The sequence below is a fragment of the Poeciliopsis prolifica genome, unplaced genomic scaffold, assembly GCF_027474105.1.
Source record: "Poeciliopsis prolifica strain line A6 unplaced genomic scaffold, Auburn_PproV2 SCAFFOLD125, whole genome shotgun sequence".
Classification (NCBI taxonomy): Eukaryota; Metazoa; Chordata; class Actinopteri; order Cyprinodontiformes; family Poeciliidae; genus Poeciliopsis; species Poeciliopsis prolifica.
This window is the reverse complement of record NW_026562500.1, coordinates 650,001-666,332: the sequence shown is the minus strand read 5'-3', so window position 1 is coordinate 666,332 and position 16,332 is coordinate 650,001. Positions and strand designations below refer to the sequence as shown.

General features: G+C 48.8%; 1 protein-coding gene and 1 pseudogene across 1 annotated transcript in view; one reads left to right on the top strand and one right to left on the bottom strand.

Moving 5' to 3' along the window:
* Nucleotides 1–5,676: 5,676 nt before the first annotated feature.
* LOC129355126 (E3 ubiquitin-protein ligase RNF123-like) overlaps nucleotides 5,677–16,332 on the bottom strand; it is a 47,774-nt gene continuing 37,118 nt past the window's right edge. Inside the window, 5 exon segments of the mRNA XM_055024680.1 lie at nucleotides 5,677–6,302; nucleotides 6,530–6,597; nucleotides 6,599–6,613; nucleotides 11,549–11,643; nucleotides 13,401–13,651. Of these exon segments, the coding sequence (XP_054880655.1) occupies nucleotides 6,209–6,302; nucleotides 6,530–6,597; nucleotides 6,599–6,613; nucleotides 11,549–11,643; nucleotides 13,401–13,651 (523 nt within the window). The 3' untranslated portion in view covers nucleotides 5,677–6,208.
* Nucleotides 15,961–16,332, top strand: part of LOC129355125 (amphoterin-induced protein 3-like) — an 8,748-nt pseudogene continuing 8,376 nt past the window's right edge.

Genomic DNA, 16,332 nt, shown 5'->3' with positions numbered 1-16,332 from the left:
ATCAAACTCAAGTTTTGTGCAGTGAAACCAAAGAAGGTCCTGGCGGTCCGATCCTCGGTTGCAGAAGCTCTTGGGTCGTGGAACGTCACCTCTCTGGTGGGGAAGGAGCCGGAGCTGGTGTGTGAGGCTGAGAGGTTCCGGCTAAAAGTAGCCGGTCTCACCTGAACGCCTGGCTCTGGTTCTGGAACCAGTCTCCTTAGGGGCTGGATGTACGTCCACTCTGGAGTTGCCCACGGTGAGAGGCGTTGAGCAGGGGTGGGCAGACTTGTTGGCCCCCATCTCGGCGCCTGTACGTTGGGGTTTACCCCGGTGAACGAGAGGGTAGCCTCCCTTGGGCACTTGGGGGAAGAGAGGCGAGCTTCCCGCCGGCCACCTGGTGGTGAGTCGGCTCCGGTGCAGCCGGTCAGACCTGGCCGGCCCAAACGTGTTGTGAGGGTCTGCTGGGAACGTTTAAATGTGCAAAGTATGGTTCATAATGTAAAGTTATTAAATATTTCCTCTCCTCTTCAAACTTCATTTGACAGTCAGAAGTTTCACTTTTTTAAAACCTGGAAGTGGAAAAAATTCAGTCCAAAAATGAAACATTTGGATTTTTTTCAATCATAAATACAAAAAGTTGAAATGTTAGATAACAATAGATATAAAGTTGAATATTTAAAAGTTTTTGTCTAACCAAGAACTTTGTTTCCTTTTTCTGCCATTTAAATCAAATTATTATTCATATCCTTCAGATTAACCGGTTTAATTAGAGTTTTGCTGGCTGCCTCCTTTGCCTCTGATTAAACCATCTGTTTCATCTGCAGGTGGGTTTAGTTCGGCGTTCCCATGTTGATACCTGCAGAGAGTCAGAGTCTCCTCAGGTCTGCATCTCAGGACGAGGAAACAGAACATCTGGACCAGAACCGGACCAGAACAGCAAGTTCTGTTTGCCTCGTTGAGGCTCAGGGACGAGAAACGAGATTATTATACATAAACCAAGACATGTTTGTGTTTGCATCAAAACCAAATGTGAATCTGGTTCTGTTTTTATGAACTTTTTAGCTCCGCAGGTTCTGCTCTGACATCGATGAGGGGAAACGGACCGGCCCGGTTCTGCTATAAATACTCTCAGACCTTCGATCAGCGGTCCTCCTCCTCATCATCAGCTATTTCTGTCCAGCGGTGTCGGGTTCGTCTGGTACCTCAGAACCCTGGAACCTTCTGGACCGGAGCGGTGAGGACGGGATGCAGGTTGTGTTCCGGAAATAGTCAAACTACGACTTTAAAATAAAGATGGATTCAAATTTCTCAGATTTGAATCCATCTTTCTGCCAATTCTTTTCTACAAAAACAGCAGAAAGTATTTTTATTTCCAGCTCTGAGTTGGATGACGGAGTCAGAATATTACTAGAACAAATGAAACATGAATCCAGTCTGAACAAAAACAATTTGACCCAAACAAGCAGAACTGATGAGACGAGACAGTCGAGTTACAGTTTCATCAGCTGAGATTCAACATTCATCATGTTTTTATTTTTCTCTTGGGTTTTCAAAAAATGACTGTTTTATTCTGGAAATATTAAAATATTGTAGTTTACCATGATTTCAACGTCCAAAATAACAGAAGCTGTAAAATATGCAAGTAGAACAAGATGGCCGCCCTGGTGATGACATCACTATAGAGTCCAGTGTGTGGTACCCATTGAAAGGTACCCAGTGTGTGGTACCCAGTGTGTGGTACCCAGTGTGTGGTACCCGGTGAGTGGTACCCAGTGTGTGGTACCCAGTGTGTGGTACCCGGTGAGTGGAACCCAGTGTGTGGTACCCAGTGAAAGGTTCCCAGTGAGTGGTACCCAGTGTGTGGTACCCAGTGAAAGGTTCCCAGTGAGTGGTACCCAGTGTGTGGTACCCGGTGTGTGGTACCCAGTGTGTGGTACCCGGTGTGTGGTACCCAGTGAAAGGTACCCGGTGTGTGGTACCCGGTGTGTGGTACCCGGTGAAAGGTACCCGGTGTGTGGTACCCAGTGAGTGGTACCCAGTGTGTGGTACCCGGTGTGTGGTACCCAGTGAGTGGTACCCAGTGTGTGGTACCCGGTGTGTGGAACCCATTGAAAGGTACCCGGTGAGTGGTACCCAGTGTGTGGTACCCAGTGTGTGGTACCCGGTGTGTGGTACCCAGTGTGTGGTACCCGGTGAGTGGTACCCAGTGTGTGGTACCCAGTGTGTGGTACCCGGTGTGTGGTACCCAGTGAGTGGTACCCAGTGTGTGGTACCCAGTGTGTGGTACCCAGTGTGTGGTACCCGGTGAGTGGAACCCAGTGTGTGGTACCCAGTGAAAGGTTCCCAGTAAGTGGTACCCGGTGTGTGGTACCCAGTGAGTGGTACCCAGTGTGTGGTACCCAGTGTGTGGTACCCGGTGAGTGGAACCCAGTGTGTGGTACCCAGTGAAAGGTTCCCAGTGAGTGGTACCCAGTGTGTGGTACCCAGTGTGTGGTACCCGGTGAGTGGTACCCAGTGTGTGGTACCCAGTGAAAGGTTCCCAGTGAGTGGTACCCAGTGTGTGGTACCCGGTGTGTGGTACCCAGTGTGTGGTACCCGGTGTGTGGTACCCAGTGAAAGGTACCCGGTGTGTGGTACCCGGTGTGTGGTACCCAGTGAAAGGTACCCGGTGTGTGGTACCCAGTGAGTGGTACCCAGTGTGTGGTACCCAGTGAGTGGTACCCAGTGTGTGGTACCCGGTGTGTGGTACCCAGTGTGTGGTACCCAGTGAAAGGTACCCGGTGTGTGGTACCCAGTGAAAGGTACCCGGTGTGTGGTACCCAGTGAGTGGTACCCAGTGAGTGGTACCCAGTGTGTGGTACCCGGTGTGTGGTACCCAGTGTGTGGTACCCAGTGAGTGGTACCCAGTGAAAGGTTCCCAGTGAGTGGTACCCAGTGTGTGGTACCCGGTGAGTGGTACCCAGTGAGTGGTACCCAGTGAAAGGTTCCCAGTGAGTGGTACCCGGTGTGTGGTACCCAGTGTGTGGTACCCGGTGTGTGGTACCCAGTGTGTGGTACCCAGTGAAAGGTTCCCAGTGAGTGGTACCCGGTGTGTGGTACCCAGTGTGTGGTACCCGGTGAGTGGTACCCAGTGAGTGGTACCCAGTGTGTGGTACCCAGTGAAAGGTTCCCAGTGAGTGGTACCCAGTGAGTGGTACCCAGTGTGTGGTACCCAGTGTGTGGTACCCGGTGAGTGGTACCCAGTGAGTGGTACCCAGTGTGTGGTACCCAGTGAAAGGTTCCCAGTGAGTGGTACCCGGTGTGTGGTACCCAGTGTGTGGTACCCGGTGTGTGGTACCCAGTGTGTGGTACCCAGTGAAAGGTTCCCAGTGAGTGGTACCCAGTGTGTGGTACCCGGTGAGTGGTACCCAGTGAGTGGTACCCAGTGTGTGGTACCCAGTGAAAGGTTCCCAGTGAGTGGTACCCAGTGAGTGGTACCCGGTGTGTGGTACCCAGTGTGTGGTACCCAGTGAGTGGTACCCAGTGTGTGGTACCCGGTGTGTGGTACCCAGTGTGTGGTACCCGGTGTGTGGTACCCAGTGTGTGGTACCCAGTGAAAGGTACCCAGTGTGTGGTACCCGGTGAGTGGTACCCAGTGAGTGGTACCCAGTGAAAGGTTCCCAGTGAGTGGTACCCGGTGTGTGGTACCCAGTGTGTGGTACCCGGTGTGTGGTACCCAGTGTGTGGTACCCAGTGAAAGGTTCCCAGTGAGTGGTACCCGGTGTGTGGTACCCAGTGAAAGGTACCCGGTGTGTGGTACCCGGTGTGTGGTACCCAGTGAAAGGTACCCGGTGTGTGGTACCCAGTGAGTGGTACCCAGTGTGTGGTACCCGGTGTGTGGTACCCAGTGAGTGGTACCCAGTGTGTGGTACCCGGTGTGTGGTACCCAGTGTGTGGTACCCAGTGAAAGGTACCCGGTGTGTGGTACCCAGTGAAAGGTACCCGGTGTGTGGTACCCAGTGAGTGGTACCCAGTGAGTGGTACCCAGTGTGTGGTACCCGGTGTGTGGTACCCAGTGTGTGGTACCCAGTGAGTGGTACCCAGTGAAAGGTTCCCAGTGAGTGGTACCCAGTGTGTGGTACCCGGTGAGTGGTACCCAGTGAGTGGTACCCAGTGTGTGGTACCCAGTGAAAGGTTCCCAGTGAGTGGTACCCAGTGAGTGGTACCCGGTGTGTGGTACCCAGTGTGTGGTACCCAGTGAGTGGTACCCAGTGTGTGGTACCCGGTGTGTGGTACCCAGTGTGTGGTACCCGGTGTGTGGTACCCAGTGTGTGGTACCCAGTGAAAGGTACCCAGTGTGTGGTACCCGGTGAGTGGTACCCAGTGAGTGGTACCCAGTGAAAGGTTCCCAGTGAGTGGTACCCGGTGTGTGGTACCCAGTGTGTGGTACCCGGTGTGTGGTACCCAGTGTGTGGTACCCAGTGAAAGGTTCCCAGTGAGTGGTACCCGGTGTGTGGTACCCAGTGAAAGGTACCCGGTGTGTGGTACCCGGTGTGTGGTACCCAGTGAAAGGTACCCGGTGTGTGGTACCCAGTGTGGTACCCAGTGTGTGGTACCCGGTGTGTGGTACCCAGTGAGTGGTACCCAGTGTGTGGTACCCGGTGTGTGGTACCCAGTGTGTGGTACCCAGTGAAAGGTACCCGGTGTGTGGTACCCAGTGAAAGGTACCCGGTGTGTGGTACCCAGTGAGTGGTACCCAGTGAGTGGTACCCAGTGTGTGGTACCCGGTGTGTGGTACCCAGTGTGTGGTACCCAGTGAGTGGTACCCAGTGAAAAGGTTCCCAGTGAGTGGTACCCAGTGTGTGGTACCCGGTGAGTGGTACCCAGTGAGTGGTACCCAGTGAAAGGTTCCCAGTGAGTGGTACCCGTGTGTGGTACCCAGTGTGTGGTACCCGGTGTGTGGTACCCAGTGTGTGGTACCCAGTGAAAGGTTCCCAGTGAGTGGTACCCGGTGTGTGTACCCAGTGTGTGGTACCCGGTGAGTGGTACCCAGTGAGTGGTACCCAGTGTGTGGTACCCAGTGAAAGGTTCCCAGTGAGTGGTACCCAGTGAGTGGTACCCAGTGTGTGGTACCCAGTGTGTGGTACCCGGTGAGTGTACCCAGTGAGTGGTACCCAGTGTGTGGTACCCGTGAAAGGTTCCCAGTGAGTGGTACCCGGTGTGTGTACCCAGTGTGTGGTACCCGGTGTGGTACCCAGTGTGTGGTACCCAGTGAAAGGTTCCCAGTGAGTGGTACCCGGTGTGTGGTACCCAGTGTGGGTACCCGGTGAGTGGTACCCAGTGAGTGGTACCCAGTGTGTGGTACCCAGTGAAAGGTTCCCAGTTAGTGGTACCCAGTGAGTGGTACCCGGTGTGTGGTACCCGGTGTGTGGTACCCAGTGTGTGGTACCCAGTGAGTGGTACCCAGTGTGTGGTACCCGTGTGTGGTACCCAGTGTGTGGTACCCGGTGTGTGGTACCCGTGTGTGGTACCCAGTGAAAGGTACCCAGTGAGTGGTACCCAGTGAGTGGTACCCGGTGTGTGGTACCCGTGTGGTACCCAGTGTGTGGTACCCAGTGAAAGGTACCCAGTGAGTGGTACCCAGTGTGGGTACCCACTGTGTCGTACCCAGTGAGTGGTACCGGTGGGTCCAAAAGGAGCACACAGGACCGGTTGTTTGGTTCAGGATTAATAATTTAATGAGGTTACATGTATGCTGCAGTTTTGCACCAACAGAACCAACATCTGGATCGGAACAATCCGACCCGTTGCTCCATTTTGGCTCTTAAACACTCAGAGACGTTCAACCAGTTACAGAACCGGAACCAGAACCTGAAGCTACAGTGGACCTGAACCAAACTGATTCTAATGCTGCAGTTGATCCATGAGTTGGCTCGGTTCTGGTTCTCAAGGGGAGAACGGTCCAGAGTCAAAGCTGCTATCACACACACACACACACACACACACACACACACACACACACACACACACACACACACACACACACACACACACACACACCAGGCCTCTTTCAAAATAAAAGCTCAACCTGCTGGTCTCTCTTGAGCTGCCAGCTGATTGGCTGCAGATGCCTCCATGTAGGATGGTGGGTGGAGCTCCGGTGGAGGTGTGTGTGTGTTCTCTGTGTGTGTGTGTGTCTGTGTGTGTGTGTCTCTCTGTGTGTGTGTGTGTCTCTCTCTCTGTGTGTGTGTTAGGAGGGCTTGCTGTAGTCCTCCACCCCGGTGATGGTGGCCTTGCAGAAGAAGCAATCCTTGTTGTTCATCAGATGCTGATTGATGCAGGCTCTGCACACAGAACACAGCATAATCAGAACCAGAACCAGAGGAATCAGAACCAGAACCAGAGGAATCAGAACCAGAACCAGAGGAACCCAAAGGGTTGAAAGTGAGAATATAATTACAGGTTCTTAGCAGATTTTCTTCACACGACTATTGAGTCTAAAAAACTCTACTAATGAAACATTGAGTCAGAGTGATTCTGGTTCTGTGTGGTTCTGGTTCTGTGGACTCACTTGCAAGACTTGTGAGCGCAGGGCCTGAAGACGGCGGAGATGGAGTGGGCGTAGCAGATGGGCAGAGATCTTCCCGCTGGTCGGCTAAAACAAACAGAGGAGAACTTTGAGTGACAGCAGAACCAGAACCGGACCCCAGTAGGGTTCCTTGTTGTTAGGAATTTTCCTCTCCCGTGTCGCCCCCTGCTGGTCCAGAGCTGAATGACAGCTGGAATTAATAGGATCGATTGGCTGATTGATTGAAATGATTTGCTTATTAAAGCGTCGTGTTATGAAACAGATCTATAGAAATAAACTGAAAACGGAACAGTTCTGACTGATCCCGGTCCAGTTTGGTCCGGTTCTGATCCATTATAAACTGGAGATTTGCTTCTTCATGCTGGGACGACCAGAACCTCCTGGCTCGGTTCTCTGCAGAACAGAACTCTAAGCCGGTTCCTGCTGGAGTCCCAGCGTGGTGCTGGTTCTGCTCGGTCCAGTTCTGCAGGAAGCTGCTGGCAGCCTAAAGGTTATGGTAAGGTCGCAGAGTGCTGCAGGAAGCGTAGCGTGTCGGAGCGGAGCGGTGACCTTTCCGTCAGACCCGGCGGGTTCCAGAGGCTCGTGTTGTTCGGCCCGAAATGAGCAGAACTCCTGCTGGGAAACTGATCCGGTTATGGAAATAATCCTGTTGGCATGAAGAGCAGCAGGCCGGGCATCAAACGTCTCATTTATTTTCCAAATATTTATGTAGCACCTTCGAGAAAACTAAAATGGAGGGTCCTGGGTTCGATGTACATCCGGTACCTCAATTGTGCGGCACCGATGACCTAATTTATGACCCAGAGAAATGGTTCAGCCTAACTCTATCAAACTAAAGCAGAAAACCTATTATTTAGTCACCTCTGCAACTTTAGAGTTGAAAGACCCTTCAACAATATCTACAAAACATAAACCTCCTTAGATAAGGCAAGAATAATAAAACATTAATGTCCACTTTTTGGTTCCAACGAACCAGAACACAACAAGAAACGCCCATTTCTAGCAACAAACAGTCTTAAACCAATGTAACCCAGGCAGTTGGTTACTCAACCTGCAGGTCTGTTGAACAGCGGAGTTGAAATCCCACAGAAAAAACATTGAGAGCGCTGAAATCCACTGGACTCGTCCCTGAAGTCCATTGAACCCGAGCAACGCGTGGGGCTGAAGCGGCTAGCTCCCTTAGCTGGGGCTGAAGCTTCTAGCTCCCTTAGCTGGGACTGAAGCGGCTAGTTCTCTTAGCTGCGACTGAAGCTTCTAGCTCCCTTAGCTGGACTGAAGCGGCTAGTTCTCTTAGCTGCGACTGAAGCTTCTAGCTCCCTTAGCTGGGACTGAAGCGGCTAGCTCCCTTAGCTGGGGCTGAAGCTTCTAGCTCCCTTAGCTGGGACTGAAGCGGCTAGCTCCCTTAGCTGGGCTGAAGCTTCTAGCTCCCTTAGCTGGGGCTGAAGCTTCTAGCTCCCTTAGCTGGGACTGAAGCGGCTAGCTCCCTTAGCTGGACTGAAGCGGCTAGCTCCCTTAGCTGGGACTGAAGCGGCTAGCTCCCTTAGCTGGGACTGAAGCGGCTAGCTCCCTTAGCTGGGGCTGAAGCTTCTAGCTCCCTTAGCTGGGGCTGAAGCTTCTAGCTCCCTTAGCTGGGACTGAAGCGGCTAGCTCCCTTAGCTGGGACTGAAGCGGCTAGCTCCCTTAGCTGGGACTGAAGCGGCTAGCTCCCTTAGCTGGGACTGAAGCGGCTAGCTCCCTTAGCTGGGACTGAAGCGGCTAGCTCCCTTAGCTGGGGCTGAAGCGGCTAGCTCCCTTAGCTGGGACTGAAGCGGCTAGTTCTCTTAGCTTAGCCAGACTCGTCTGGACTCCTCCTGTCTATCTCTTCTCGTGCCCCTCCAACTCTTCCCGAATTTCGTCCTCTCCAGTGTTTTTTCCCGTTTTATTTCGCTCGAGTCTGTTTTTCTTCCCTTCTGGTCTGTTCGTCTCTCCCTCCGTTATCCACCAACCCGGTTCTGCTCTCCATCTTTCTCCCGCCTCTCCTTCTCTCCACCAATCAGGAGTCACGCCCCAGACGGACTGTCTCAGTGACCAATCAAATGGCAAAGCCAAATAAAATACCCTTTATATTATTTAAATATTAAAGAAGAACACTAATATATCTTTTAAAAATAATATTTAATCCCTAGTTATCATAAGGGTTATGATTAGTAAATAAACATTTACTATTAAGATTTTTATTAATCCCAACATATAGTTATTTAACCTTGTTATAACACTGGGCTACATTTGCAAATAAGAACTATTTTCAAAATGATGTCAATCATCCTTTCTGTATTATGAAAATATTAACTTAATATCATAATACAGTTAAAATATTGGTGGAATAAAAATTTCACCAGAAATCAAGAGAAAAAGTCGTGAATGGGAGAAGAATCTGCAGTTTGGAGGTTAAAACTGATGTCTTAGAACAGGGTTTTCAAAGTATGAAAGGGTGAGCCCCCCCTCCAAGGAGCACAATGCCTGCTGCGCCCCCCACACACACGCACACACACCAAAACACTCTCTAATTGCTTTTATTTTAGAACCATCTCATCTTTTAAAATGACACTTTATCTGAATGAAATTTAACACATGAACATTTTAAAACATTTCCTCCCATTTTAATTATTTTATCAGGGCCTTTGGATGGTAAATATGCCCTTTTTTCATTTTTAATGATAAGAATAACCCCAAACTCATTTTCAACCGTTTTCTCAAACAAACGTTACATCTGAGATTCTGAGTTTCATGTTTGAGATACCAACAGTGTTTTCACATCTTAACAAAAACATTTTGATCAGATCTTTGGAACACATATGTAAATGTTGCACATTTCCTTGAAATTAAAAAAATAAATCAAAAACCTAAACAGTTGCAAAACTGTGGAGCTCTTTTTGTGGCTCATCTAAACAATTTATCTCGAGCTAAAAGAGCGTGCAGTATGGAAGAGCGGAGGCATACAAAGGAAAAAACATTTACGCACGCTATGCGCACCATTTCTTTTTCTATCACGGTCCTGAATCATGTGTAAGTCATTTTATTTATGATTTTAACTAAATTGTCAACATGGCAACATTACTGTTCAGCTCACCTTCGTTTTAGTGGGAACAATGTGCTTTTGATGCGCAAATCCGGTTAATGCGGGGTTGCACTGTGGAGCGTATAACCGCAGATCATCTCCAACCAGCAGCCTTGACCGGGATTTGCTTTTTATCATTGCGAGAGCAGAAAACCCACATTCACAGAGATAGGTTGAAGTGAAGGAGATGGACACGTTTACAAAAAATTTGTCAATTTTTTTCTCACACTTCAGTGACAGCAAGCGAATAGCTGCTTCTTCGGTTTATTTTTTCCCTCGCACTGCGCCTCCCCTAATGTGCTCTGGCGCCCCCCAGGGGAGGCGCGCCTCACACTTTGAAAACCGCCGTCTTAGAAGATGAAGAATTTCACACCATTTGATGTTTTTGTTATTTTTCATGTTGAGTTCTCATAAAATTTTTACTTCATCCTCCTAATATTATTAATGTTATTATTCTGGTGATTTTATGAAAGTATTCTCATAATGAAAGTATAAACTGTAGCCTGATACTGACCTGCAGTCAAGCCTAAATGAATACAAGCTGTAAAAATGATCTCAAACAAGATGGCCGCCCTAACCCTGTTGAAAAAACAAAGATTTAAAAAAAACCGAAATGCTAAAAACATAGAGAAAAACTGTCAGTTCATCTCTCAGCAATAACAAATTCTGTCCATCGTGGAACAAAATCTGGACCTGGGAAAGTCGGCAGTTAATGAAGTTTCTGGAACGTAAACATGGAGGCTGATGGTTCATCATGCTAACTATGCTAACCGCTAACAGTAGCACTAGAAGAAGAAAGGCTGAATTAATATTCCTCCTGATCTTCTTTCTTCTGTCGTTTCAGAACCTTCAGAATTCATGAAGATCAGAACCAGACTGCAGGTTCTGGTTCTGATCGGTGCCACAAACAGCAGCCAAACCCGCCAGAACTCCATCAGAACCCAGAGAAAGCTGCTTCATCGCTGGCCCATGACGGGGCAGGACACGAGACCGGACTGGAACCGGACCAGTTCCAGACCCTCAGGTTCTGTTAAAGGTCAAGCAGACACTCTGCAGGGCTGTGGAGCTGCTGGTTCCGCTGTCCTGGTGACACCAAGCAAACACAGAACTGTGTGTGTGTGTGTGTGGCTGTGTGTGTGTGTGTGTGTCTGTGTGTGTGTGTCTCTCTGTGTGTGTGTGTGTGTGTGTGTGTGTGTGTGTGTGTCTGTGTGTGTGTGTGTCTGTGTGTGTGTGTCTGTGTGTGTCTGTGTGTGTGTGTGTGTGTCTGTGTGTGTCTGTGTGTGTGTGTGTGTGTGTGTGTGTGTGTGTGTGTCTGTGTGTGTGTGTCTGTGTGTGTGTGTGTGTCTGTGTGTGTGTGTGTGTGTGTGTGTGTGTGTGTGTGTGTCTGTGTGTGTGTGTGTCTGTGTGTGTGTGTGTCTGTGTGTGTGTGTCTGTGTGTGTGTGTGTGTCTGTGTGTGTGTGTGTGTCTGTGTGTGTGTGTGTGTGTCTGTGTGTGTGTGTGTGTGTGTGTGTGTGTCTGTGTGTGTGTGTCTGTGTGTGTGTGTGTCTGTGTGTGTGTGTGTGTCTGTGTGTGTGTGTGTGTGTGTGTGTGTGTGTGTCTGTGTGTGTGTGTGTGTGTGTGTCTGTGTGTGTGTGTGTGTGTGTGTCTGTGTGTGTGTAGGGGGATGTGGATATTTTCGTGATCCTGTTTACCTTCATTGATTCTGATTCACAGCTACCTTGAGCTAAATGTTTCAAAAAGCTGCTGATGACATCATAAATATGCTAATTAGGAGTGATGTCACTTACAGATTAGGAGAATGAGAGATGAACTATGAACAGAAACTGATTCAGTTGAACTGATAAAACCTAAACTAAGACCTAGAAACAAGAAGAATAAAATCCAGGACAGGAAGTGACCGTACCGCTGTGGAGGCGGCGGCCATCTTGGACTCCTCGGTGAGGAACTCCAACATCTCCTCCACCTTCTGCTTCTCTTCCAGGCTGATGTAGTCGGTGTCTGGTGGCAGAAAAACAGATTCAGAATCGGATCTCACCAAGCAGAACCAGACCCTTCAGAATCTCTGCTGGTTCTGATGGGTCGCAGCCTCAGGTACCAGCGAATGTATTGTTTCTGCTTCTGGATTAACTGAATGTCAGAAGAAAACCTGCTGAGGCAGCAGAACCAGCCACAGTGGGATCCTCTCCACCCCCTCCATCCTCCATCCTCCCCCCAGCTGATGGTGTTCGATCCGTGTCTCCATTTCCTCCATCAGTCTCGTGTTTCTGCAGTGAGCTGTCAGCGCCTCATCTGGGCTGTGATAGTGCAGAGCTGGGCGGCTGCCAGGCTGCTGTTCTGAGGGAACTGATTCCCACTCTGTGACGGGACGCAGGCAGAACCCAGGAAGCTGGTTCTGCAGGTTCTAACGGGCCTGAACAGAACCAAGATGTTGTCCACCTGCAGGAGCGTCGTTTGGTCCATGTGGCCCACTGGTTCTCACTGTGTTTGATGCTGTGGCTCATCAGAACCAGTGAGGACGGTTCTGTCCAAGTCCAGTGGCTCATCAGAACCAGTGAGGACGGTTCTGTCCAAGTCCAGTGGCTCATCAGAACCAGTGAGGACGGTTCTGTCCAAGTCCAGAAAGACAAGCCACTCTCAAATTTCACCTCATCATCAGTTCCTGTATTGGTATAATTTATTTATCAGTCTATCAAGTTAATCAATTAATTGATCAACTATCAGGTGGCAGTTTTCCCACCTGATCGTTGATCAATAAACTCGATTAGAGATCAAAGTTGTAACATTTGTTCCATTTTCAGCTGTTGCTAGGTAACGGCCCAGAGCCTGGTGATTTGCCCAGAGGTTTTTGAAATGACTCGGTTTCTAGACACCAAAAAACCATGTGGTGTTTTTTCTGTTTTCAGAAGCAGATGAGAGCCAAAACAGAAACATTTCAAACAGGAAAACCTCCGAAGACACAGAGGCAACTTCCTTCCTCACCAGATGGAAACAGATTTAAATGCTGGAGGATTTCTCTTTAGCCGTTACTGAAGACCAGGAGCCATTTCTGCTGCTAGCGCTAGGCTAGGACATTAGCTTTGTTTGTATTTACCCAGAATGCCCTGTGCTGTAGTCCACTTCCTGCTTTTGGAGCGCTCTCTGGTCCGCTTGGCATTCACATTCAAACAGAACCAGACCGAGGTTTGGAGGACCAGAGGTCAGAGGTCAGAGGTCGATTAGCGTTCATACCTCACCAACCAAACCGAACTGAGGCTGCAACTACTGATTATTTCAGTTACTGATTATTGTACTGATTAGTTCAATGATCAATCAGATAAATTCTAAAGATTTTTCATGTGACTATTAACCCTTTTTATACAATGTTAGAAATACATTAAAGGTTGAAATGAAGTCATTAAATAAAGGCAATAAAAGCTTCCTGTAGTGAATCTTAACTGAAACTGAAACTTCAGAACAGATTTACAGACACTGATTATCTAAATGTAAAGTGTTTATTTTGTATTTGCTATCAACATGTTTGTTCAGTATATGGCTTCTTTCAGTCCTGCATTCTACAGATTAATTAATTACTAAACTTATTGACGATTATTTCAATATTTCACTAATAATTTCAGCCCTAAAACAAGCTGGATAAAAGTGACCCAACAGCTAAAGGTCGACCTGGGAGCACAGAAGGTGAAGGAAGCCGAAGTTCTGGTGGAACCATAGACAGATTCAGAACCGACCCAGTTCCAGGAGAGCGTCGGTGAACTCACATGCATGCAGGGAGAAGTGTTTCCTCTCTGAGGCGCTCCCATCAGCCAGAGGAGCCGGCGGCGCCGCAGAGGGACCCGGAGGCCCGGCTGCGGGCCGCCCGGCGGCTGCGGGCCCGGCGGCTGCGGGCCCGGCGGCAGCGGGCCGACCGGCGATGGGCCCGGCGGACTCTGCCGCTTCCCCCAGGAGGTGCTGGATGGAGTGGAGCTGGAAGCAGGGGTCGGACAGGAGGACGGAGGCAGCTCTGGACGTTCTGCAGAGAGGAGCAGGAAAACGTTCGACACCAACAGAAATCTCATTCCACACTGGACCTGGACAGGTCTGACATTTCTAACCAGTTGTCCAGAAAACACCAGTAAGAAGGATTCTTACACATGGACCTCATGTCTGCACTGCAAAAACTCAAACTCTTACTGAGTATTTTTGGTCTGGATTCTCATTTAAGTAAGTTACATTTGAAATAAGACCAAACTAAGAGCTTTTATCTGCTATGTGCTCTAAACGGCAATCCAAAATGGCCGCCATGTTGCCTTGTTTTTTCAAAAGTCCAACTTTGAGTTCCTAATCCATCGTAATGGATTAGATTGTTTTACTTATTTTCAATATTGAAACCATTTTCCAGATCCAACGTTAAAAATTCTTAAGAAATTAAAATGTTTTTATCTTTGAGAGGATGATCTCACATAAATATGTTGTTATTATGATATTAGAAAATGATAATATTGTAGTAATTGCAATAATTTCTGGGTGAGTTTATTGTCCGGTAAAGCCCGTCACGGTGACAGGCCTGGTTCTGATCAGAGGGTCTCGGGTTGACCTGCAGGTGCAGAGATCTGAGGAAGACTCTTCATCTCCATCTGAACCTTCCTCAGCCTCAGAGTCCCGCTGCGCTCAGCTCCGTTTGCAGCTTTGCTCTCATTAAGCCTGATTATTCAGCCGCACTTTGTTAATAAGACGCTGCGCTTTGCATGAATATTAATCTCCACTGTGGGACTCTGGGGACCTCGCAGCTCCGAGCTTCTCTGGAAACCTTCAGTTCAGCTCCTTCACAATAAAAACTGAACCTCATGTCAGGTGGAAAGGAGGCGCGTCAGTGGAAAACAGGAGCTGATGATGATAATGAGGATAAGATGATGATGATGAAGACGATAAAGATACTATGATGATGCTGCGCAGCTCTTGTTGTCTCATCTCCTCAGTCACCTTCAAATTAAAAGCCTTTTCTTATAAAACCAGTAGATTTAAGAGAAATTACATTTTCTGCACCTTTAATTTCAGATTTTCTATTGGCCATCAGCTGTCATGACAGACTGACATCTACTGTCCTACAGGTGGCGCCGGAGCTGCAATCTGCCCTGCAGGTCCAGGTGTCACCGTCACATCATGTGACTGACTGCAGATTGTCTCCATCATCGCTAAATAATAAACCAGAAGGTCTGAGCGCCACAGTTCCCAGCTGGAGAAGCAAACCCAGTTACAAACAGCTCAGCATGAAGTCCGGCTGAAGGCTGGAATAGTTCTGAAAACACGGAGCAGAACCGATTGTGAATCGGTTCTGAATCCAGGAGGATGACGAGCTGCAGGTGCATCGCAGGAACTGTTTGCAGAAGATTCAGATTTCAGTCGAACAAATAAAAAGCAGAAAGACGAGCCGCTGCTGACCGCTGCAGTGGTTTCACCTGGACAACAAATTCTGGGCAGGACCCAACAAAGACTAGAATCAGAACCAGCTCTTTATGAAAACCCGGGCAGAGATCAGTCTGAAAAACCTGGAGGCGACAGAGACTGGATGAGAGGAAACTCAGGTCATAGCCAGGAAGGCAACTGGACTTCTTCTGTTGTTCCTCTGAGATGTTTATTCAAAACTAAACTAATCTGCACATGATTGGAAGAACCAATGCACAGCGTTAGCCAGAACCATCACCATAACACGGTTCTTAGGACCACTAACAACTGCCTTTCATTCATAATAATCAAAACATTGTTCAACATTAATCAGCAATATCTGAGGTGTATTGACGATTGGCATTTGACAATTTGACTGATAGGGTTGTCGGGGTCACTGATAGGGTTGTCGGGGTCACTGGTAGGGTTGTCGGGGTCACTGATAGGGCTGTCGGGGTCACTGATAGGGTTGTTGGGGTCACTGATAGGGTTGTCGGGGTCACTGATAGGGTTGTTGGGGTCACTGATAGGGTTGTCGGGGTCACTGGTAGGGTTGTCGGGGTCACTGGTACGGTTGTCGGGGTCACTGATAGGGTTGTCGGGTCACTGGTAGGGCTGTCGGGGTCACTGATAGGGTTGTCGGGGTCACTGGTAGGGTTGTCGGGGTCACTGGTAGGGTTGTCGGGGTCACTGGTAGGGCTGTCGGGGTCACTGATAGGGTTGTTGGGGTCACTGGTAGGATTGTCGGGGTCATTGGGGCTGTTAAGGTCATGAACCTGAAACCGTCTCCTCTGATCTGCAACGTAAATGGAGCGGTGCTCCCGGAGACGATGAGCGAGTTGTTCCATCGGTTTGAGCAGCTGCTCTTTAGTTCCTCTAATCATCTGGATGTTGCTGTCGGCGCTGAGCGAAGCGGTTTCTGTGGAACCCTGAGATTCTCACACAACCAGAACTGGAAACTGAATTCACCAAGCACAAGGTCAAGTTTTTATCTGAACCTGACCAACATGTTCCACTAATCAATCAATGCAGTGAGACTAACTCTCCTCATGCTAGCGTTGCTATATTTAAGCTAACAGCTGTCAGCCTGCCAGTGTTAGATTTTCAAATGTCTTCATCCACTTAAATACATTTTATTTTTGGTTGAATTGTTTTAGAATGATGGTGATAAAATTATTTTACAGGATGTATGTTAAGCAGTGATGGTGGGACTTTAATAAATGCAAACGATCGTTTCCCAAATGTTTGCTCTGCTTCCCAAACTGCAGC